The sequence below is a fragment of the Astyanax mexicanus genome, chromosome 4 (genome assembly GCF_023375975.1).
Source record: "Astyanax mexicanus isolate ESR-SI-001 chromosome 4, AstMex3_surface, whole genome shotgun sequence".
Taxonomy (NCBI): Eukaryota; Metazoa; Chordata; class Actinopteri; order Characiformes; family Acestrorhamphidae; genus Astyanax; species Astyanax mexicanus.
The window spans coordinates 8,653,101-8,677,143 of record NC_064411.1 but is presented as its reverse complement, the minus strand read 5'-3'; the positions used below and the strand labels follow the sequence as shown (position 1 = coordinate 8,677,143).

General features: G+C 36.0%; 3 protein-coding genes across 8 annotated transcripts in view; 1 reads left to right on the top strand and 2 right to left on the bottom strand.

The window, feature by feature from the left end:
* Window positions 1-24,043, bottom strand: part of LOC111190033 (zinc finger protein 239-like) — a 269,476-nt gene that overhangs the window by 19,157 nt on the left and 226,276 nt on the right. The window contains exon 1 of one of the 3 annotated variants that reach the window (XM_049478122.1): window positions 12,904-12,973. The exons of the other annotated variants lie outside the window; for them this stretch is intronic. The gene's annotated coding sequence lies outside the window, so the exon portion shown is untranslated. Of the gene's footprint in view, window positions 1-12,903; window positions 12,974-24,043 lie in introns of those variants that run through there. 3 annotated transcript variants of the gene reach the window in all.
* LOC125801361 (zinc finger protein 239-like) lies at window positions 2,671-5,977 on the top strand. 3 transcript variants are annotated; one of them, XM_049477965.1, is made up of 2 exons: window positions 2,671-2,758; window positions 4,550-5,977. In XM_049477965.1, exon 2 carries the CDS (start codon window positions 4,715-4,717, stop codon window positions 5,681-5,683), a length of 969 nt encoding a protein of 322 aa, XP_049333922.1. In that variant the 5' UTR covers window positions 2,671-2,758; window positions 4,550-4,714; the 3' UTR covers window positions 5,684-5,977. The 3 variants fall into 3 exon arrangements, with proteins under 3 accessions (XP_049333922.1, XP_049333921.1, XP_049333923.1); XM_049477964.1 differs by having other exon boundaries at window positions 2,671-2,787; XM_049477966.1 differs by lacking the exon at window positions 2,671-2,758 and adding an exon at window positions 2,803-2,917.
* LOC125801252 (zinc finger protein 271-like) overlaps window positions 22,075-24,043 on the bottom strand; it is a 37,929-nt gene continuing 35,960 nt past the window's right edge. Inside the window, exon 2 of one of the 2 annotated variants that reach the window (XM_049477679.1) lies at window positions 22,075-23,547. In XM_049477679.1, the coding sequence (XP_049333636.1) occupies window positions 22,293-23,456 (1,164 nt within the window). In that variant the 5' untranslated portion in view covers window positions 23,457-23,547 and the 3' untranslated portion in view covers window positions 22,075-22,292. Of the gene's footprint in view, window positions 23,591-24,043 lie in introns of both variants that reach the window. The other variant, XM_049477680.1, reaches the window with a different exon arrangement.

Genomic DNA, 24,043 nt, shown 5'->3' with positions numbered 1-24,043 from the left:
TTTAAGAATATCTAAATGTGACAGAGTGTCTCCAATTGTATTAGACTTTCTTACACATCATCATCCTATGCTCTATTAGGCACCATCGTGCCTGTTGGTGCTTGAACCTGCTTATTGCCGCTTGCAGCTATATTTAGTTTTAAAACTTGCGTTTGCATATGAATATCAAGTGTGAAGTACCCTTCTATACAGAAATCAGGATGGTCCATTGTGATCTCAGAGAGTGATTTTACAGGGAGTAGGTGTGAATGACCTCAATTTATGGAAAGCTTTCAGAATACATAAATAGTAAGACTTTAGACAAGGTGAGCAACAAACAAGATCTGCTGCAGTACGATCTCCTTTTCAAGAACCTGCATGACAGCAAGAAGGTAAATGTAAAGAAAATGTAACCATAATATTTTAAATGAAATTTAGATAAAAAGAAGTTTCTACCGGAATCAAGGTCACAATTGGTACTCTAACAACGACACTGATCTTTCAATAGTAATTAGTAAGTGCTATTTGTTGGGGTAATTTGAATAGACTCTATCAACAAAACACATTTTGCTGAAAAATCTGTGCACAAATATGACCATACTAGGACTACAGAATTACGCATGAGTGTAGTAGTCTATGTGTAATGAAAGGCAGGTGTAATTCTCCCTCCAGTACTGGTCTGTGGAGCAGTTGAACTGTATTCTCTGGAATGATTGTTCTCCATCCAATACATGACCTCACTAATTCTCTCGGTGCTGAATAAACTCATATCCCTACAGCAATGCTCCAAAATCCAGTAGAAAGCCTTCTCTGCACAGTAGGAACTTTGTTCTATTAAACACATGATAAGCTTCAGTTAATACCCCTGACTTTAGAAGAATGGACAGTTGTGCCAATATTTTATCAGCCTCATTTGGTACTTTGTAAAATGCATGGGATTTGTATTGGTCTTTTGTCATCGTTTGACTCTTTCAATTAATTTCCATAGTAATTAGTAAGTGCTATTTGTTGGGGTAGTTTGAAGTGACTTAACAACTACAATACATGTTGCTGATAAACCTGTTCACATTTCTATCTCTACTATCTCTGAGTGCCACTCTAACTGTAGCCATCTTACCTAAATTGAAATGTAAGTGCAAAAAGGTTGGGGCATCACTTGAAGTTTACCATCAACAGTGAGGACCAAGTCCATCTGGTACAAATTTAGCATTTATTACACAGTGTTAAAAAGGTTGTATCAATTTAGTGTAAATTTTTTAACAGTGTTAATTTGCATGGTAAATTTTGTCAGTACAAAATTATTTGAATTTCCATGGTGACCATCACAAAGTGATGCATTGATTATTTAATACAAGGAGTAAGTGCTTCTCTTTGGGGTAGTCAAAATGGTACTATTGATCAATTAAGTGAAAGCTCACCTTATTCAGTTAATTTTCAGTAATCAAAGTTTAACATTAAATTTTTAATTAAATATGGACTACATGATTTTATTATATTATAGACTAATATAACTAGCCAAATTAAGAATCACTTGTTAACATAGGGTTTCTTGGTGTAAAACACTCTTACATATTGAAAGAATCCTGAAGATGGATCTTTTGTTAAATTGTTAAAAAGAAATGTCACAATTTCTACTTTAACCATAGTTCTGACCTTTGAGTAAAATTTGGTAAGTTCTATTTGTTGGGGTAGTTTTAAGTGGCTCAAGCAACCAGATGTGTTTGTCTTATATTTCTACAGAGAACCAGATATAATCTGGCCCAAATAGTCTCAACATCAGTAACTTCTTCCTTTAGTATGTACAAAACTTTCTGTCAAAATTGGCTAATATTTTGTAGTAGAATGAGAATGCTTACTGGACTCATTTTGAAAAAGTAAAAAAAAAAGTTTTTATCATTCTATAAACAAATAAACTCTTAAACAAATCTTTTTTATTTTACAATTAATTCGTTTAAAACTGATATTTGCATATGAAGTTTCAAATTCTTTTACAAGTGTGAAGTACCCTTCTTTACAGAAATCAGGATGGTCCATTGTGATGTCAGAGAGTAATTTTACAGGGAGGAGCTGTGAATGACCTCAATTTATGGAAAGCTTTCAGAATACATAAATAGTAAGACTTTAGACAAGGTGAGCAACAAACAAGATCAGCAGCAGTAAGATCTCCTTTTCAAGAATCTGAAGGACATCAAGAAGGTAAATGTAAAGAAAATGTAACCAAAATATTTTAAATGAAATTTAGATTTAAAAAAAAAGTTTGTGTTTGATACTTTATAAAATAAAATTGTACTCATTTAAAAAAAACAGAACAACTATAACTATTTAATCCCCACAGAGATAATTGCTAAAGATTTTAAACTGCAGTTTTAAACATATTAAACATGTTCTGTGTGTAACTCCAGCATCAGTAATGCTAGTAAATCTACTGAATAAAAAACATTCGTTTTAGAAAATGGAAATATAGAGTACGTTTTCTTTCCTATTTTAGTGAAATACTTTGTTCTACTTTGTAAAATTAAAGGAAAACTCCAGAGAAGTAGTTGTACAGTGTTTTAAATGAGAGTTTTAGCTGTTTAGCTCCATTCAGCTCCATGCATTGAGGACTCCCTCGCGGGCTCCCTCTAGCGGTGATGGGGTATAATGTGATATAGCGGGGGAGGGGGCGGGGCTCTACATAACCCGGATGAGGCTGAGCTTCCGGGGTCTGTAGCTGGAGCGCCGGAGGAAGAGCAGGATCAGCTGAACTACAGAAGTTATGGAGAAGTTTCTCTTTCTGGAGGTTGTTTGATGTGTTGTAACAGTAAATAGGTCATTATTTTTCTGTGATTCTATTTTGAACTACAATTCCCTGCATCAACAAGAGAACTGCGTGTTTATATTTATTAATTGTCCCTCCGCGCCCCCGTAGCTCCAGAGGAGCTTGAATACAGCGCAGGAGGTAAACAGAGCTTTTGTATGGATTTTACTCGTCAGGTTGTAAGGAGCAGTAAACACACACTCGGTGCAGCGTTATAGAGAGTTTCAGTGCTATACAGAGTCCAGAGCCGTGCAGCTCCGAGGCTGGAGCAGCAATAGCATTAGCTAGCTTATTCACTGTTCAGAGATCAGTATTATCTAAATTATCTAAAGTAAACACACACTCCGTGCAGAGCCGTGCAGCTCCGTGGCTGGAGCAGCAATAGCATTAGCTAGATGCTAACCGCTAAGCTAGCTAGCTTTTTCACTGTTCAGAGATCAGTATTATCTAAATTTAGTACTTTTAATACTGCTGGTGCAGTATTATTAGAGTTAGATGCTAATCGCTAAGCGTTCACCGTTCAGAGGTGAGTTATCGGCCTGTAAGTCTGTGCTGCTTTGCCTGGCTAGCTTTAGCTAGATGCTATGCGCTAACTCTCTCAGAGGTGAGTTTTATCAGCCTGTAATCTGCTTGTTTACTGTGTTAAAACAAGCTACGGGGGACGAATCGCTAGCTAATATCTCACTGTCTTACCAGAACACGCAGGATTACTCAGTGTAACGCTGTTGTTTAAGTTTGGGTTAACTTTACTAGTTTAGGGGACTAGCTAGCGTGCTAGCGGATAGCTATGCTAACGCTGGTGCAGCAAGCCTTAGTGGAAATCTGGAAATCTAAGCTTACTGTAAATAAACTGAAGCACTTTACTCACCCAAATAAACAGTTTTCAGGAGAGGAATCTGTGTAGATTAATATCCAGCACTCGTTTGACTTTGAAAGAGCTAGATTTGTATACTGTATATTTGTATACATTAATTAACAATTTTACAATGTTTCTTACTGTTGTAAGCACAGTTGACTGATGTAAACTAATTGTTAATGTTACCTGTATTTAAAATATTTTGTTACATATACAGATATGTCTAACAACGTGACTTAATGTTTAACAGAATAACATTATAAAGAAAAAATATTTATTTCAGCTGCTGACAGCATGTTTTATACTGTACTATTTCACAATAGTACAATTTACTACTTATTTTATTATCTACATTATTTTATGCATTTATAAGTTTAAAAAAAAAAGCTTTTATTAGTTTTAAACGCTGGCTGTATTCGGAATGGCATACAACTATACTGCATACTGCACTAGTATGTACTGCATACTACACACTGCCCAGTATGTAGTATTCGGTACGCCAACATTTTTGATTGTAGTACCCTACATGCTCCCGTGACACACCAGTCAATGCTCTGTCAGCCCACCCCCCCCCCCCATCATTGCTCACGTGATCAATGTAGAACGAATCAAGCTTCGGCACCGTGATTCAAACCACTGCATGTTGTTTTTTCGGCATGTTTCTTTCTTTCTTTCTTTCTTTCTTTAAGTTCTCAGTTTCTTGTAAGACCAGAACAGAATTAAGAGTGTCTGAACAGTGGGAAGTCCTTATAAAGGCACTAAACAGGTGGCTGGAAGACCACCAGCGCCCCCTTTTTATGGAAATATGAAGATGTCCCTGTAGTTTTATCTGTATAGTTTAACTGATTTAGGCAGTTCTGTTCAGTTAAATGACTTGCTTTTATTTTAATATTTACTGGCATTTTTGTCTTTTCCAGAAATGAAAATATTCTCCTGAAATTCACCACCAACAACCAGGATATTTATCAAAAGATCAAAGTTAAACTGCTGAAAGAGGGGAAGCACAAGCCATCCTGAAGAATCTGGAGAACACACAAAAATAGTTTGCTACATTTAACAGACAAATAAAGCCAAGTCCCAACATGGAGAAACATCAGCACTCTGTCAAGAGTTTTACTAAACAGAGTGATCTCAAAAACCATCAGCGCATTCACACAGGAGAGAAACCGTATTACTGCACAGACTGTGGGGGGAGTTTTAATCGACAGAGTCATCTCCAACAACACCAGCGCATTCACACAGGAGAGAAACCGTATCACTGCTCAGACTGTGGGGGGACTTTTAATCGACAGAGTCATCTCCAACAACACCAGCGCATTCACACAGGAGAGAAACCGTATCACTGCTCAGACTGTGGGAAGAGTTTTAATCAACAGAGTACTCTCAAAACACATCAGCGCATTCACACAGGAGAGAAACCGTATCACTGCTCAGACTGTGGGAAGATTTTTACTACCCAGAGTGAACTTAAACGACACCAGCGCATTCACACAGGAGAGAAACCATATTACTGCTCAGACTGTGGGAAGAGTTTTAATCAACAGAGTACTCTCAAAACACACCAGCGCATTCACACAGGAGAGAAACCGTATCGTTGCTCAGACTGTGGGAGGAGTTTTACAGCACAGAGTGATCTCAAAAAACACCAACGCATTCACACAGGAGAGAAACCGTATCACTGCTCAGACTGTGGGAAGAGTTTTACTGAACAGAGTAGTCTCAAAAACCATCAGCGCATTCACACTGGAGTAAAACCATATTACTGCTCAGACTGTGGGAAGATTTTTACTACACAGAGTAATCTCAAAAATCACCAGCGCATTCACACAGGAGAGAAACCGTATCACTGCTCAGACTGTGGGAAGAGTTTTACTACACAGAGTAATCTCAAAAATCACCAGCGCATTCACACAGAAGAGAAACCGTATCACTGTTCAGATTGTGAGAAGAGTTTTGCTAAACAGAGTCAACTTAAAAATCATCAGCGCATTCACACAGGAGAGAAAACTGTCCCAAATTTGTTCCACGGCAATAAAAAGCGCAAATCGTAAATCTTTCAGACAGAACACCTTATCCTACACAAATGTTTCACTTTGTCACTTGGGACACGTTCCACCAGAAATAAACATGAACTGAATTTAACAACGGATTTTACAGATTCATTAAAATGAATCTGATCCAGATGATGTTTATTGAAATTAATGTTATGTTTTCTCGTATGTTTGATATTCCAGGACATTCTCTCGTTGATGTACTTTTACTCTTTTCTAATATATATTTATATATACATATGTGTAATGCTGAAACTATTTTTCCAGTAAACTTTCATACATTTTATATTCTAAGCTCTGACTCATTGGTCATCATTTCGTGTTCGTAACACTAACTTTACCAAGTGCAGATGCGGTCACTGCACTTACGTGCCGACTGCAACCGAGTGTATTTGCTGTCAGGAGGCTAACGTGGCCCATTTGCTCAGAGATCTTCCCTGCAGAACCCTGAGCAGAACTTTTCAGATGCTTGTCTGAGAGCCAGAATTTTTGGAGGTGTCTATTCTCTCTCTGTGTGAGGTCCATGCAGAAACCCTGCAGCCCGTCAACAGCAGGTATTGCCATCCCATTAACTAGCCTGTTTATATACATTTAAATATTTAGCATGTAAAGTCCAGAGTTCATTAAGACTGATTGTTGATAAACCGTTCAGTTTGTAAGTTAAAAGGCTTGCTGGGTAGCTAGCTTCATTTGGCTAGTGTAAGCTAGCATTGGCTAGCTATCTTAACAAGGCTAGCATTAGCTATTTAGCTAACTAACTTAGCAGGCTAAGTAGCTAATGCTAGCTTTGTTATCTGTTAACTGTCAGCTGTGTGTCGTTTGGCTCATTCCATGCAGCTCACAGCTGCTGCTTTTATAGTAACTCCAGTCGGACGGTCTGTACATCCCAGCTGTTCAGAGTTAAAATTAAAAAGGAGGAAAAAAGCCTCGGACTTCATCTTATTTGTCCAGCGAACGACTAAATTAATGCTCCTGACTCAACAACCCTCTCCTCCATAGTCTTCGTGTAGAAAATGCTTGCTACAACCAGTATTGCTTCACCCAGGGGCAATACAAAGGTGCCCTCTTTGCATCTATTTTTGGTTTGGCTTTTATTATCCATTAAGGAACCATTGTAGGCTAATAGTTATTTATATGTTAGGCGTTGGAGAACCAACCTCGAGACGTCACTTTCAGCGCTGGGACAAGATGGCGCTACACTTACTTAAAAAATGACGTTTAGATTGCTTATTATTTTAACTCAGTTTCACTGACAACTGTTAAACTAATAAAATGTGTTAGAGTAAAAACTCATCTTGCGAATTATATTAAATATTGAAGTGTTTCATGTCCACTTTAACATTAGCTAACTAAGACATTCCAAACTGAAAAAAGTAGATAACGTTAGCTAAAGTAGATAACTAAAGTATTCCACACTGAAATACAGTAGTTAACATTAGCTAACCTAGCTGGCTTAATCTTTGCACTCTGAAATAAAGTAGTTAACGTTAGCTAATCTAGCTAGCTAAAACATTCCACATGTAAACAAAGTAGTTAAAATTACCTAAAGTAGATAGCTAAAACATTACACACTGAAATAAAGTAGTTAACATTAGCTAATGTAGCTAGCTAAATCTTTTCACTTAGAAATAAAGTTAACATTAGCTACCCTACCTAGCTAAAACATCCCACACTGAAATAAATTGTTAAAACTACCTAAAGTAGCTAGCTGAAACAGTACACACTGAAATAAAGTAATTAATATTAGCTAACCTAGCTAGCTAAAACATTCCACACTGAAATAAAATAGTTAATATTAGCTAACCTAGCTAGCTATAAATATTCCACACTGAAATAAAATAGTTAATATTAGCTAACTTAGCTAGCTATAAAGATTCCACACTGAAATACAGTAGTTCAAATTACCTAAAGTTTCTAGCTGAAACATTACACACTGAAATAAAGTAGTTAACATTAGCTAACGTAGCTAGCTAAAACATTCCACACTGAAATAAAGTAGTTAACATTAGCTAACCTAGCTAGCTGAAACATTCGACACTGAAATAAAGTAGTTAACGTTAGCTAACCTAGCTAGCTAAAACATTCCACACTGAAATAAAGTAGTTAACATTAGCTAACCTAGCTAAAACATTCCACACTGAAATAAAGTAGTTAACGTTAGCTAACCTAGCTAGCTAAAACATTCCACACTAAAATAAAGTAGTTAACATTAGCTAGCCTAGCTAGCTGAAACATTCCACACTGAAAAAGTAGTTAACATTAGCTAACCTAGCTAAAACATTCCACACTCAAATAAAGTAGTTATCGTTAGCTAACCTAGCTAGCTGAAACATTCCATACTGAAATAGACTTGTTAACATTAGCTCACCTAGCTAGCTGAAACATTCCACACAGAAATAAAGTAAATGTTAGCTAACCTAACTAAATGTTAGTTAATTTAATTTTTTAATTAAAATTTTGAACAGTGTTAACTTGCATGGTAAATTTTGAATAGGCATGGTGACCATCACAAAGTGAAGCATTGATTATTTAATATAAGGAGTAAATGTGTGATGAATACCAGGACCCGAGGATACGAGCGCTGATTAGTAAACAGGTTTATTTACAGGACTAGGCAAACAGAGGTGGTCAGGGACAGGCAATGTCACTCATTTGTATGCCTACAAGACGCCAGGTCAGCCAAAACATTAAGTACACACAAAAACTCACCAGTCAGGCAGCCTATTACTGTGAATAAGTTTCACATTGAAGGGCAGCCTTTAAAAAGTTTTTTTTAATGTGATATGACATAATATTTGTCTCATTTACCGTTGCAGTTCCATTATAGTTAGCTAACTATTGAACACTATTTTACACTAAGCAACGCATAGCCCCTTCCATCAGAACACTGAAAAGGGGTTTGACAGCCATGGCCCCACCCCCGTAGTGAAAATCATGAATCTGATTGGTTAGATTGTCCTGCGACTTTGCTAAAGACTCATTACTACAACCTTCACAAAATCAGTAGAAGGGTCACTCAGACACACGGGAGTGGCAGAAGTCATTTTAAAAAGCTTTGATTGGTTAGAACTGCTGTCAGTCAGATAAGAGTCCCATAGCCACTGAAAAACACAGACTAATGCTTTTATTTAGTTGCTGTTTTTATTTTAGTTAATTCATAAAATATTTGCTCATAGTTTACAATAACTATAATTAGAAGGGCCTTAATGCACACCACTGCTGTAATCTGTAAAAACACTTTGTGAGTTGCTCTGGAAAAGTGCTATACAAATAGAGATTACTTACTTACTAGCATTGTAAACCTGTTGGGAGCATCTGCTAAAAGCTCTGTATCTCGGTAGGCTGGCAGTAACCGGATGTTTTTTTTACTTTACCCAAGTCCATTATTTGAATTCTCATTTGGGTGCCTGTTAGTACTTACACAATAATAACATAAGACATTCTGAAGATCCATCAGGGTCACAGTGAGGTTATCAACCATTTCTTGGGCGGATATTTCAATATAAAAGTTTTTTTTTTGTTTAAACACAGGCATATAAGTAAATGTAGAGGTGAAGCAATACAAACATAATAGTTGGTACTGGAAAAAAAGAAGAGGAAACTAAATAATTTGAATGTTCTTAGAAACTTTGAAAATCACACAAAAAAAAAACATTAAGCAAGATATGATATCCAATAAGAAAAGGATAAGAGTATATAGCTTGAGTAACACAACAACCAAATATACCTCTATATCCCTCTATGGTAACAGATTTTTAATCAGACTGAACCATAGACCAAGGAGAACACCAGCAGAGGGAGTGAATGAGTCCGCAACCTTACTGCGCTACACAAGCCTGATTTGGGTTGATTTCAGTATGGCAACTACAGCTGGAGTGTTTTATTTAAACTCTGGAAAGGATTTTTTGGTCTCTCTGCGGGTCTGGATGCTCCTCTCTGGTCTACACGACAGTACCCGGCACAGTGTCGTCTCTCTGTAGCTCTGGGTCTCACTTTTGGGAGCACTCTCTCTGGAGTGGCTTAGTGTTTTCCCCTTATCCTTTCATATGGGTGGGCCTGGTGGTTAATAGCTTTAGGCTAAGCTATGCTACACTGAGGTACAAACTGAAGTAAACAAACTGTGGATGGCTTCCATAGAGATACCAGAAATGAATGGAAAATAATCAATTCTGCATAGAAAAGAGATTAAATGCTTTCAAATCCTTCTAATCATAAGCGCTGAAGGTTTGATTCTAAACTATTAGTTGTAAGCTAAGAATCCTACTCTACTCCTGACAACTACGACATCTAAATTTTAAGGCTTAAGTTATGCAATTCTAACATCTGGAGCAAACACTGGCAGTGCCCTCGCTCGAACGACCTTCCCTTCTTCAGTACAGAACTCTTACCGTAACTACCTTAAAAACTGAGCTCTGTCTCACGAAGAATGTTGTGGAATATCAAACATACAAGAAGACATAACAAGGAATTTAATAAATGTCATCCCTGGATCAGAATCATTTTGCTGAACCTGTAAAATCCATTGTTAAATTCAGTTCATGTTTGTTTCTGGTGGAACGTGTCCCAAGTGACAAAGTGAAACATTTGTGTAGGATAAGGTGTTCTGTCTGAAAGATTTACGATTTGCACTTTTAATTGCAGCGGAAAAGATTTGGGATAGTTTTCTCTCCTGTGTGAACGCACTGGTGTGTTTTGAGATCACTATGTTTAGTAAAACTCTTCCCACAGTCTGAGCAGTGATACGGTTTCTCTCCTGTGTGAACGCACTGGTGTGTTTTGAGATCACTCTGTTTAGTAAAACTCTTCCCACAGTCTGAGCAGTAATACGGTTTCTCTCCTGTGTGAATGCGCTGGTGATTTTTGAGAGCACTCAGTTTAGTAAAACTCTTGACAGAGTGCTGATGTTTCTCCATGTCAGGACTTGGCTTCATTTGTCTGTTTAATGTGGCAAACGATTTCTGCGTGTTCTGGAGATTCTTCAGGACGGCTTGTGCTTCACCTCTTTCAGCAGTTTAACTTTGCTTTTTGTTAATTATCCTGGTTGTTGGTAGTGATGAATTTCTGGAGAAAACCAGGAATATTTTTATTTCTGGAAAAAACAAAAATGAATGAATTGTACATTAAAATAAAAGCAGGTAAATTATCCAAAAGTACCTAGATCAGTTTCACTATATGGACAAAACAACCATAAAAGTTTCAGAACTTTTATTCTAACTCCATAGACATTATAATATATACTTATATCTTAACAGTCAGCAGGCTGCAGCTGCAGAATTTGTGTAACAGAAACAATTCTAATTGTATAATTCTCCCTTTCAAATAATATTTTTAGTGTAAAGTTCATTTTATAATTCTCCCTTTCAAATAATATTTTTAGTTTTATATTCATATTTTATATTATATTAAAAGTTCAGTGAATACAAGATGTCGCATTAAATTGGAATGTTTAAAACATTCAAATTAAACAACATTTACTAAAAATTACAAAAAATCAAACTGTAACCGGTCTCATTACTGCATCTTGCAGATGAAGAGGCCTCATTAGAACCATGCAACAAAAGTGCAGCAGGGTCAGAGCCATCCACTGTGAACAAGAGAAAGATCTCTGAACAAACTCCTTCATGCCCAGTTCACCAAAGAATGCCACTAAAAATAAATCAGTGTTTCGTTTAAATATATAGATATTTTGGATTGCATTAAATGAATGGTCTATCAATTTTATTATCAGAGTTTAGTATTCGTTATTTAAATTGTTATTTTTTAATACATATAATACACATTGGAAGCAAATCATTTTATTGTTCTCATATTTGCATTTGAATGTAGCACTTTTAATGTTTAATGTATCTTGTAGTTATCTTGCTCCATGTTTTACATTAATTACACTGTGGATTACACTATACTACACTCAAATCAACTAAAACGAAAGTTTGACTATAGAATAAATAGTGTAAATCGCTGGACAATCATTTGTCAGGACAATTTGGAATTGTTTGTTGCCTTTCTTGTGGGGAAAAAGGGATTAAATACCCATTCAGTTATTCTGAAGTCTAGTATTTTTATTAGTAAGAACTCCAGTTACAGGTTTATTCACTATAATTCTACCTAGTGCCATATTTTTTTAAATTTAATTTTGGGTTTGTATAGTTCAGGTTTTAGTGTTAATAATATTTTTCCTATTTATAACTGGGGTTTTACCAATTACAATTTCCTTCAAAATATCTGCAAATTCAATTGCTACTAGTAGATAAAAGAGAATCTATTTCAATGTAAATCATTAGCCTTGTTATTATTATTATTATTATTATATTTACGAAATTTTGGAATTTAGATTGGTAAATTGTATTTTACACTAATGATAATAAATTAAAAATATATTAAAATAAGATCAAAGTAGAAATATATTTTTATTAGTAGAAATTGTAATTCAAAGTCATTGTATATATCTGTAACTGGAGTTTTTTCCAGTAAAAAAAAAAGTAAAATCCAATGTAAATCAATGGTAAGTCAGAACTACATTGAGGATATGAGGTAATATCTGAAACCAGAGTTGTATAGCTGGTGTGGCTTTAGGCTAAAACGGCTTTACATGGCTATGTTGTATTTTTACATTTGCAAGCGGTTGTATGAAAAATGGATTTAAATGGGAAAACAGTAAAAACTCCAGTTACAGTTATCTAATATTATTTAATATGTTTTATTAGTACAAATCAATCCAATCCATCTCAACCCATATTAATTATAAATTCTGATTATACAAATGTTTATTCATCTGATATCAAATATCTCTAAAATTATTTTTCACTAGAAAAAAGTGTATTTTTTATATGGAGAAATAAAATATAGATATCTACACGGAGTTATCTGATTTACATTAAACTTCCCTTGTCTATAATCACTTTTTTACTAGTAAAATTCCACACTTCTGTAAGGGATTTCTAAATAATACTAATGCTAATTTAAGGTATTGAATAGAATTTTCAGTAGTAAAAATGAGAATTATGTAAGTGAGATTTCATGTAAATCAATGGAAACATATTACTATTAAAAACAACATTAATGATCCTGCTAACAAGACTAGTCAAAATGAGTTTATAGATCTGTTTTATACCTGAATTATAATGAAGAGATTATGATTGTGGCTATGCATTTATTTATTTTTTTAGATGGAACAAAACTTTGGAAGAGCTTCGCCCTACCAGAGAGGATGTTACACTCACCTAAAATGTGTTGCGAAAGTGACCCAAACAACTGCAGTATCCTTCACTTTCGAAGAGACGGTGTCAGCTGATCTCACAACTTATCCCCTCTGTGCACTGAGGGATGAGTCGTCAGTGTTTACTTTATACCTGACAGAGGGAAAAGTGACCCTGGATCAGACCTATATGTTTAAAAATCATATAGATTAAAAATGAGAAAGCATACATAAATGCCAACACTGACATTTACAGGACATGCAACATGCATGTAAGACAAATAATTGTGGAAAAGGCAGCAAACATAGTCTGTCCATCAAGCATTGAGACAAAGCTTCTCAGATCAGATCTGCAAAAGGCTTTGTGACTGTGCAGGAGCGAATAACATCAGTGAGTGTTTTAATAGCTGGGTAAACATTGCTTCATGAAAAAGTACTTCATACTAGTCATTGTAACTGGGGGTAAAAATGTATTAACTTGTTTTTAATATGTCTTATAACAATTAAGTATTAAAGTAATTAATAAGGACTGCAATGCGAGCAGAAATCAACTTAGAAACAACTAGTAAGAAGTGTAATTTGTTGGTATTACTTATTAATTTAATTAATTGTTAATGGGAACCTGCAGATATTAAGTGGTGATAATCAGAAAATGGTTGCTAGCAAACTATACTTTAAACTGACAGACAACCTCAACAACTAACAATAACCCGTCTTACTGAGATGTTCTTAGAAAATATTTTATTTCAGTGTGGAATGTTTTAGCTAGCTAGGTTAGCTAAATGTAACCACTTTATTTCAGTGTGGAATGTTGTAATTAGCTAGGTTAGCTAATGTCTAATTTATTTAAAAGTGGAACGATCTAGCTAGCTAGGTTAACTAATGTTAAATACTTTATTTCAGAGTGGAATTGTTTAGCTAGCAAAGTTAGCTAATGTTAACTATATTTCAGTGTGGAATGTTTCAGCTAGCTAGATTAGCCAATTTTTACTTCATTTCAAAGTGGAAAGATTTGGCTAGTTAGGTTAGCTTATTTTAACTACTGTATTTAAGTGTGTAATTATTTAGCTAGCTAGGATAGCTAATATTAACTACGTTATTTTAGTGTGGAATGTTTTAGTTAGCTAGGTTAGCTAATATTAACTACTTTATTTTAGTGTGGAATGTTTTAGTTAGCTAGGTTAGCTAATGTTAACTACTTTATTTTAGTGTGGAATGTTTTAGCTAGCTACTTTAGGTCATTTTAATGAAATTAGGTGTGGGCGTGGGCGTGACCACCACCCAGCCCCTGAAATGCACTTTCAAGCTCTTTTTTACACTTTTACGCTTCTGAAGATTTATAAGAGTTTTTAAATCCATAGTGTGTTTTGCAATTTTACAAACGGTAACAGACATGACAACAGCTAGCAAGTGTAAATGATGAGAGCAGTATAGATATTAATATTAATTAACCGGTTATATCTAAATTGTCTTGTATTTTTGATTGACTTTTAGTTATCGCAGATAACTCCTCCTCTAAATCCTAGTTTATAGCGCTGATATAAAAATATTTGTGCACATCAATTTTAGGTTGAGTCAACATTTTATATGGTTTATATTGTTTGTACTAAACTTTATTTGTATTAAACATGTACATCTTCGTATTTTATCATACCTTGCACTGACATTCTGGTGTATAAAGGGGAATTTAAACAAAAATAATAAATTATATTTTATTTGAAGGGAGTTTGTCTAAAAGCATTGTGAGTGTAGCGCTTGAGAGTGCATTTCCGGGGCTTGACATTGCATGTGCACTGTGAAGCCCCTGTTGCACACAGACCCCTCTCAGCAAGGTTAGCTAATGTTTGGTAATGTCAACTACATTTCAGTGTGGAATGATTTAGCTAGCCAGGTAAGCTAATGTCAACCACTTTATTTCAGAGTTGATTGATTTAGCTAGCTAGGTTAGTTAATGTTAACTACTTTATTTCAGTGTGGAATGTTTCAGCTAGCTACGTTAGCTAATGTTAACTACTTTATTTCAGTGTGGAATGTTTTAGCTAGCTACGTTAGCTAATGTTAACTACTTTATTTCAGTGTGGAATGTTTTAGCTAGCTAGGCTAGCTAATGTTAACTACTTTATTTCAGAGTGAAAAAATTTAGCTAGCAACTTTAGGTAATTTGAACTACTTTATTTCAGTGTGGAATCTTTATAGCTAGCTAGGTTAGCTAATATTAACTATTTTATTTCAGTGTGGAATGTTTTAGCTAGCTAGGTTAGCTAATATTAATTACTTTATTTCAGTGTGTACTGTTTCAGCTAGCTACTTTAGGTAGTTTTAACAATTTATTTCAGTGTGGGATGTTTTAGCTAGCTAGGGTAGCTAATGTTAACTTTATTTCAAAGTGAAAAGATTTAGCTAGCTACATTAGCTAGGTTAGCTAATGTTAACTACTTTATTTAAGTGTGGAATGTTATAGCTAGCTAGGTTAGCAAATGTTAACTACTTTAATTTAGTGTGGAATGTTTTAGCTAGATAGGTTAGCTAATGTTATCTACTCAATTTCAGAGTGGAATTTTTTAGTTAGCTAGATAAGCTAATGTTTACTGCTTTATTTTAATGTGGAATGTTTTAGCTAGCTACATTAGCTAATGTTAACTACTTTATTTCAGTGTGGAATATTTTAGCTAGCTAGGTAAGCTAATGCTAAATGCTTTATTTCAGTATGGAATGTTTTAGCTAGCTAGGTTAGCTAATGTTAACTACTTTATTTCAGTGAGGAATATTTTAGCTAGCTAGGTAAGCTAATGCTAAATGCTTTATTTCAGTGTGGAATGATTAAGCTAGCTAGGTTAGCTAATGTTAACTAATTTATTTTAGTGTGGAATGTTTTAGCTAGTTAGGCTAGCTAATGTTAACTACTTTATTTAAGTGTGGAATGTTTTAGCTAGCTAGGTTGGCTAATGTTAACTACTTAATTTCAGTGTGGAATGTTTTAGCTAGCTAGGTTAGCAAATGTTAACTACTTTATTTCGGTGTGGAATGTTTTAGCTAGATAGGTTAGCTAATGTTATCTACTCAATTTCAGAGTGGATTTTTTTAGTTAGCTAGATTAGCTGTTTACTTTATTTCAGAGTGAAAAGATTTAGCTAGCTAGGTTAGTTTATGTTAACTATATTTTAGTGTGGAATGTTTTAGCTAGCTAGGTTAGCTAATTTTGACTACTTTATTTCTGTACGGAAAGATTTAGCTAGCTAGGTTAGCTAATGGTAACTACTTTATTTCAGTGTGGAATGTTTTAGCTAGCTAAGTTAGCTAATGGTAACTACTTTATTTCAGTGTGGAATGTTTTAGCTAAGTTAGCTTATGTTAACTATTTTATTTCAGTGTGGAATGTTTTAGCTAGCTAGGTTAGCTAATGTTTACTTTATTTCAGAATGAAAAGATTTAGCTAGCTAGGTTAGCTAATGTTAACCACTTTATTTCAGAGTGGAATTATTTAGCTAGCTATGTTAGCTAATGTTAACTACTTTATTTCAGTGTGAAATGTTTCAGCTAGCTAGGTTAGTTAATGTTTACTTTATTTCAAAGTGGAAAGATTTAGCTAGCTAGGTTAACTAATATTAACTACTTTATTTAAGTGTGGAATGTTTCAGCTAGCTAGGTTAGCTAATGTTAACTACTTTATTTCACTGTGGAATGTTTTAGCTAGCTACAAAAGCTAATGTTAACCACTTTATTTCAGAGTGGAAAGAATTAGCCGGCTAGGTTAGCTAATGTTAACGATATTTCAGTGTGGAATGTTTTAGTAAGCTAGATTAGCTAATGTTTACTTTGTTTCAGAGTGAAAAAAATTATCTAGCTAGGTAAGTTAATGTTAACCACTTTATTTCACTGTGGAATGGTTTAGCTATCTGGGTTAGCTAATGTTAACTACTTTATTTCAGAGTGGAAAGATTTAGCCAGCTAGGTTAGCTAATGTTAACTACTTTATTTCAGGGTGGAATGTTTTAGCTAGCTAGGTTAGGTAATGTTAACTACTTTATTTCAGTGTGGAATGTTTTAGCTAGCTAGGTTAGCTAATGTTAACTACTCTATTTCAGGGTGGAATGTTTTAGCTAGCTAGGTTAGCTAATGTTAACTACTTTATTTAAGTGTGGAATGTTTTAGCTAGCTAGGTTAGCAAATGTTAACTACTTTAATTTAGTGTGGAATGTTTTAGGTAGCTAGGTTAGCTAATGCTAAATACTTTATTTCAGTGTGGAATGTTTTAGCTAGCTAGGTTAGCTAATGTTTACTTTATTTCAAAGTGGAAAGATTTACCTAGCTAGGTTAACTAATATTAACTACTTTATTTCAGTGTGGAATGTTTTAGCTAGCTAGGTTAGCTAATGTTAACTACTCTATTTTAGCGTGGAATGTTTTAGTTAGCTACATTAGCTTATGTTAACTAATTTACTTCAGTGTGGAATGTTTTAGTTAGCTACATTAGTTAAAGTTAACTACTTTATTTCAGTGTGGAATGTTTTAGCTAGCTAGGTTAGCTAATGTTAACTACTTTATTTGTGTGGAATGTTTTAGCTAGCTAGTGTTGGGGAAATTCACACTTCCCCCTGGATTCTTTTGATGGAAGCCCGAAGTAGAGATAAAGTATAGAGAGACAGGTTACTTCATTATCAGCAAAATAACAATTTATTAAAGCAGGGATTTGTTGGGTTTACTTATTAATTTAATTAATTGTTAATGGCCACCTGCAGATACTAAGTGGGGATAGTCAGAAAATGGTTGTGTAGCGGGCTCAGTGGTTTAATACCTGGTGCTAATTGAGATGTTGAAATATTTTTAATTGGGCACCAGTTATTAAATTAATTTAATTAGATTAATTAATTAATTAATTAATCAAATTAATTAATAACAAGTCATCTCAGGGTGTGGTTTCTACAGGTGACAGAAATTCTCATAACCAAGTTATCCAGAAAACACTGAAATTACAGGTTTTGTAATATAAAAGTATTTTATTAAATCGCACAGATATGAGTAAATAATTCATTAAAAAGTCATAAATGTAGCCATTAGATATCAAACCATAGTGTAGAATGATAAATGAGAACTAAAAGAACAAAGACATAATACTGGTATGAAAGGAATAACAAATTACTAGAACTATTAAGTGAGCATTTCTAAATAAGGGTGTAAATGTAATGAGGTCAAAACAATCAAATGAGAACACTAAAATATGTAGATAATTAAGATATTTTAGGACCTACAAAGAAAATCCTTCTCGCCCAACAACTGAAAATGAATCTATACTAAGAAAAGAGGACAATAACCAAACTAGACTTGACCAACCGAAACACCAATTAGTGAAAGATATACCCAGACTGCCTTACTCTGAGACGTCCACAAAGGGGGTCCCCCATCGGTTCGGTCCGCTGTTTAAACCTCTTATTCGGCTGACCTCTTGCACCCCTAGCAGGTCCAACGTGGACCCATCCGCAGGGTAAAGATAGTGCTCTGTAGGCCAGCGGCGCACCTGGTCGACACCCACTTCTAATCTATGCACAGGGAGAACCTTTCCCCTGAGCTGGCTCGCCTGGCGTACCCTTTCGGTGATCCGTCGGTTGGTCTAGTTGGTTTACTGAATTAACTATTTTGGCGAGCAGAAGAACTCCGTAGATCATAAATTAGCTTAGTTATTTAAACTAGAATAACTAATACCATTATGCTTGAAAAAGGTTAAATGAGTTGTACTAAGAATGCTAAACTAAGCTGACTAAACTAAACTAGTCAAAAAAACTAAACTCCAAACTCCTCTCTGTCTATCCTTCCTCCATCTCTGGGCTCCCTAATCTCTCTTCTCCAACTGCTCTCTATCTGCCCTCATCTTTCTGCACTTCTCTCCTCAACTGACTCCAAAACTCTCTGCCCATAACTACGATTGGCTCTGTGGCCCAAGTGTCTGTGTTTTAATTGGTCTAGGAGCAATTTCAAACTTTGGCGAGGAAGATGATCTGTTCACAAAGGGCCATAAAACACCCCCACATGGTCACCATGCTTCAGCTAGTGAAAGATTTTTTTATTTTACTAATAGACCAAACCAAAAGAAAACTCAATTAAACAGTGGATCAAAATACGGTCTTCAGCATACCAGTTTGTGAGGATAAATTCAGGAAACAACAATCTTACCATCACAAGATAATCTTAGAAATACAACAATGGATGGTACCTTGTCAAAAAGAGATCAAGAGTCATGTTATTATTTAAACCCAATTAAATCACTTAAAAGATACAACATGGTTAAACCACTAATAACCAAATATAGCTAAATTATCAAATGCTAGTTAAACCTTGCTGATTCAGACTTCAATAGGAAAATTTAATCAGGACATATCCAAACACATATACCAGAAGTGGCATTTGGTAAATATCTGTAAAACACCTTTTTTTATATAGTCAATCTATATTTTAAGTAATTCTTAGTGAAAAATTACATTCCCTCTGCAGTGAATGTTTAGACAAAGCTGCTGGCCGGAATTTACGACCGTGGGAGAGGTTGGTGAAAAAGAGTCGCTTATCAGCCCACTGACTTGTGGTCTGCAATGTTAAAAATGGAATTCCAAGCTTAGAACATTTCTCCTAACTTCATGAATCTTATTTCTAAGTGATTGCAGAAATAACTAAGCACAAACCCCTAAATTGGTATAATATTTGGTGCACAATTGTGCACAGTTCCAGATGTTTAAAAATTAAACGGTCCTTTATCCAGGTTTACGACTGACAGCGTCTGAAGGAATGTCAAAAGAATTTAAAAATATTTACCCTAAACTTGCATTTAGGGCTCTTGAGCGAGGCTGAGTGAAGAAATAGTCAGGAAATGTCATTTTGAAATTTAAGGCTGTTTGAAAAAGATTACTCCAAGGCTTTTAGAGTGTTCTGGGGGTTGAAGTTCCTTATAGACCATAAAGTGGGGGTAGTGTGTGTGTGTGTGTGTGTGTGTGTGTGTGTCCAAGCGATGCAGAAAACCTCCACTACACAGGTGATTAGCAAAAAATTAGCAAAAAAATGCAGGCTATAAAAAGAGCAGCCAACATTGAAGGCTGTAGGCAGTGATTGACATCACCACCAGTAGCAGCAACAGCTGTTTTTTTCTGGTTGATAAAATATTTAATGCAGTTAATTTATATCATAATACACACTAAAATGTGTAATTAAACATTTCCCTGCACATTAGACTAACCAATTGGAATTACACTTACCATTCTGGTATATTTTTATATTTAACCTTGACCAGCTGCCATGTTAATTTTAATCCCCAATGTTGCGTCTAAATCCGAAAATAATTATCATTTTTCCTAATTTACTATAGCATTTTGGAAAGCCAAGGAATGGATTACATAGGCTTACACACTTAATCGGTCTGTAATTTTCATAATGAATTTTAATAACACAAGAAATGTTTCCTTTCCTCACAATTATGTCTTTATATTCATCAAATAGTCACTCCTTTTCAGCAGGAGAGAAAAAAAAACAGCGCATTCCTTCACCTCTTTGAACATGTTTCTCGATTTTTCAGGGCTCGATTACTGAGGCTGTGTAAATACCGTGTGCACGTGCACAAGCCTTGATTACAAAAGCCTGGCTTGAATTAGTGGGAACAGGTTGAGTCTGGATTGTGTTAGTGGAACGGAACTAGCTGGAATTGTTTGGCTAACTCAAGCGAGGCTTACTCAAATAAGCACCACTTTTTTAAGCTCGCTTCGTGGAACAGCCCCCAGGTCACGGGCTCCTAGGCCTGCACCAAGGTCTCCTTTACCAGCTCCTAGAACGGTGCCCAGGCTGGCCCCTCAGACTTTTGCCAGTCCTGGGTCTTTAATGTTGATGCATGTATCCTCGTCTCTACCTGTCTTGGTCCCCGTTACTGTCTGTGTTCCAGTTCCCGTGTTTGGTAATTTTTCGGTTCCTGTCCCCATCACCATATTAGTCTCAGTTCCTGTTTTAGTACCTGTCCCCATGCCCGGTCCTGTCCAGTCCCCAGTACAGTCTCCATCCCTGTCTAGCGTTTGGCCCTCTGTCCAGTCTCAGCCCCCTGTGCATCCTTTTGTCTGTTCTTTTTTCTCGTCCCTGGTCTCCATCTCTTTTTAGCGTCCAGTCTCCGTCCCAGTCTAGGGTCCAGCTCCCTGTCCAGTCCACGTTCCCAGTTCAGTTCAAGTCCCTTGTCCAGTCTCTTTCTTTCCACTCTCCAGCCTTCCCTCATGTCCCATGTCTAGTCCTTAGTCCAGTCTTGTCCTGTCCTCTGTTCTCCCTCTCTTGGCGCCTCTGATAGTGGTGCCGTTGGGGGGAGGTTATGTCACACCTTAGTCTGTGTCTGTCTAGTGTCTTTCCTTTTTTTTGGTTCCTTCCTGCTCTTGTCCTCTGTTCTCTTGTTTTGTTTACTTCCCCATGTCATTCATGTGCTTCACATGGCTCTGTTTTTGTTTTGGTCTTGTCTCTGCCTTAGCCCCGTCCTGTCATCGGTAACCCCTCCGATCTCATATGTAACTCCACCCCCTCATTACCTCCTCAGGTGTCCCTAGTGTGTGCCTGTGTATAAATACCCTATGTTCTCCTTTGTTCTCTGCCGTGCTTTTTGTTTCATGCTGTCCTGTTCAACCCTGTCTGGATGTTAATCTGTGTTTTGTCTACAGAGTTCTGGTTTGTTTTCTTTATATTGTTTGATTCTTTGTTAGTTTATTTTACTTCTTTGTTTGTTTTGACCGGGTTTAGTCCTTTGTTTTATAGTCATAGTGTTTATTTTCTTGTCCTAGTTTCTTGGTTTGTAATATGTCTAATAAAACTGACTTGCGTTAGCATCCGGCCTCCTCCATGTTACATGTGGCTCCGCGCTCTCGCATCTGCACAGATCTGATTGGCAGAGGAGAGCGTGTGGTGATCTTACAGCACACGTGATTGGTCTGCAAGTTTACTGCGCTGCAAAGCACGTAAACCATAAAGACAATAAACGTTCCGCCGCTTTAAATGAACACTGTCAGAATTCGATATATGAACTCACCTAATTAACCCTTTCTTACTTATGGCAAGGCATACTCAACTAAGCAAATCCACACTCTTTAAATATATTATTAGTTCTAAAGGCCAATGCAGTGCACCTGTAAATCAGTAAAGTTTTTACCATTTTTTAACATTCATATCATGAAAAAGGTTCAACATATCAGGATTATAAAATATTTGTTCTTAATTTATAAAGTTAGCGGTAACACGTATGATTCGGTGTTTAAAAACTTATTAAACCACAACACATTCGACTAAGTGGTGGAGATCTCTGTAGGCATTAACTAATGTAGGTATTCAAACATACATGAAAACATAAAACGAAATTCAATAAACATCATCGCCGGAATAGATTCATTTTGCTAAACCTGTAAAAAGGCATTGCTAAATGCACTGGTGCAGTTTGAGATGACTCTGTTCAGCAAAACTCTTCCCACAGTCTGAGCAATGATACGGTTTCTCTCCTGTGTGAATGCGCTGGTGTGTTTTTAGATTACTCTGTTGAGTAAAACTCTTTCCACAGTAGGAGCAGTGATACGGTTTCTCTCCTGTGTGAATGCGCTGGTGTATTTTGAGATCATTCTGTTGATTAAAACTCTTTCCACAGTCTGAGCAGTGATACGGTTTCTCTCCTGTGTGAATGCGCTGGTGATTTTTGAGATGACTCTGTGTAGTAAAACTCTTCCCACAGTCTGAGCAGTGATACGGTCTCTCTCCTGTGTGAATGCGCTGGTGTTTTTTGAGATGACTCTGTGTAGTAAAACTCTTCCCACAGTCTGAGCAGTGATACGGTTTCTCTCCTGTGTGAATGCGCTGGTGGATTTTGAGAGTACCCTGTTCAGTAAAACTCTTCCCACAGTCTGAGCAGTAATATGGTTTCTCTCCTGTGTGAATGCGCTGGTGTTTTTTGAGAGTACACTGTCGATTAAAACTCTTCCAACAGTCTGAGCAGTAATAAGGTTTCTCTCCTGTGTGAATGCGCTGGTGTTTTTTGAGAGTACTCTGTAAAGTAAAACTCTTCCCACAGTCTGAGCAGTGATACGGTTTCTCTCCTGTGTGAATGCGCTGGTGTTTTTTGAGAGTACTCTGTAGAGTAAAACTCTTTCTACAGTCTGAGCAGTGATACGGTTTCACTCCTGTGTGAATGCGCTGGTGTTTTTTGAGAGTATTCTGCTGAGTAAAACTCTTCCCACAGTCTGAGCAGTGATACGGTTTCTCTCCTGTGTGAATGCGCTGGTGCATTTTGAGAGTATTATGTTGAGTAAAACTCTTCCCACAGTCTGAGCAGTGATACGGTTTCACTCCTGTGTGAATGCGCTGGTGCATTTTGAGAGTATTATGTTGAGTAAAACTCTTCCCACAGTCTGAGCAGTGATATGGTTTCTCTCCTGTGTGAATGCGCTGGTGCATTTTGAGATTACTCTGATGATTAAAACTCTTTCCACAGTCTGAGCAGTGATACGGTTTCTCTCCTGTGTGAATGCGCTGGTGTTTTTTGAGATCACTCTGTTTAGTAAAACTATTGACAGAGTGCTGATGTTTCTCCATGTCGGGACTTTCCTCTGTTTCCTCTGTCTGTTAAATGTATCAAACAATTTCTGCGTGTTCTGGAGATTCTTCAGGATGGCTTGTGCTTCACCTCTTTCATAGATTTCAAGAGAAATCCTATAATATTTTCATTTCTGAAAAGAAAAAAAAAGAAGAAATAATTTAGTGTATTAAAATAAAAGCTTGTTAATTAACTGAAATTAAGAGAATTAACTAAATCAGTTATACTATATGGGAAATACTGGGACACCTTTATATTACCGGTACCATAAAAGCTTCTGTACTTTTGTCTCATTCTAAATCCATAGACATTATAATATGGAGTTTAGCTTGTTCTGCAGTAGACTGTCAGCAGGCTGCAGCCGCAAAATATATGTAGAATAAACTCTGCTGCTGTCCACTACTGAATACCATGTTTGACTACTACTTTAGTATCTCACAATACACTGAAATACACTAATCCATACAATTAATACTGTACTATATAGACTTCCCTTTTTGTTTACAATAAAGGTGTCTCATTTTATCTTATAAATATCTTTATCTGTAATTTCCCAACTTCATCTCCGGAGCCAGAGAGCAGCAGA

What these genes read in the sequence shown, in the direction of transcription:
- LOC125801361 (XM_049477965.1), top strand. Translation starts at nt 4,715, where the DNA reads ATGGAGAAACATCAGCACTCTGTCAAGAGTTTTACTAAACAGAGTGAT.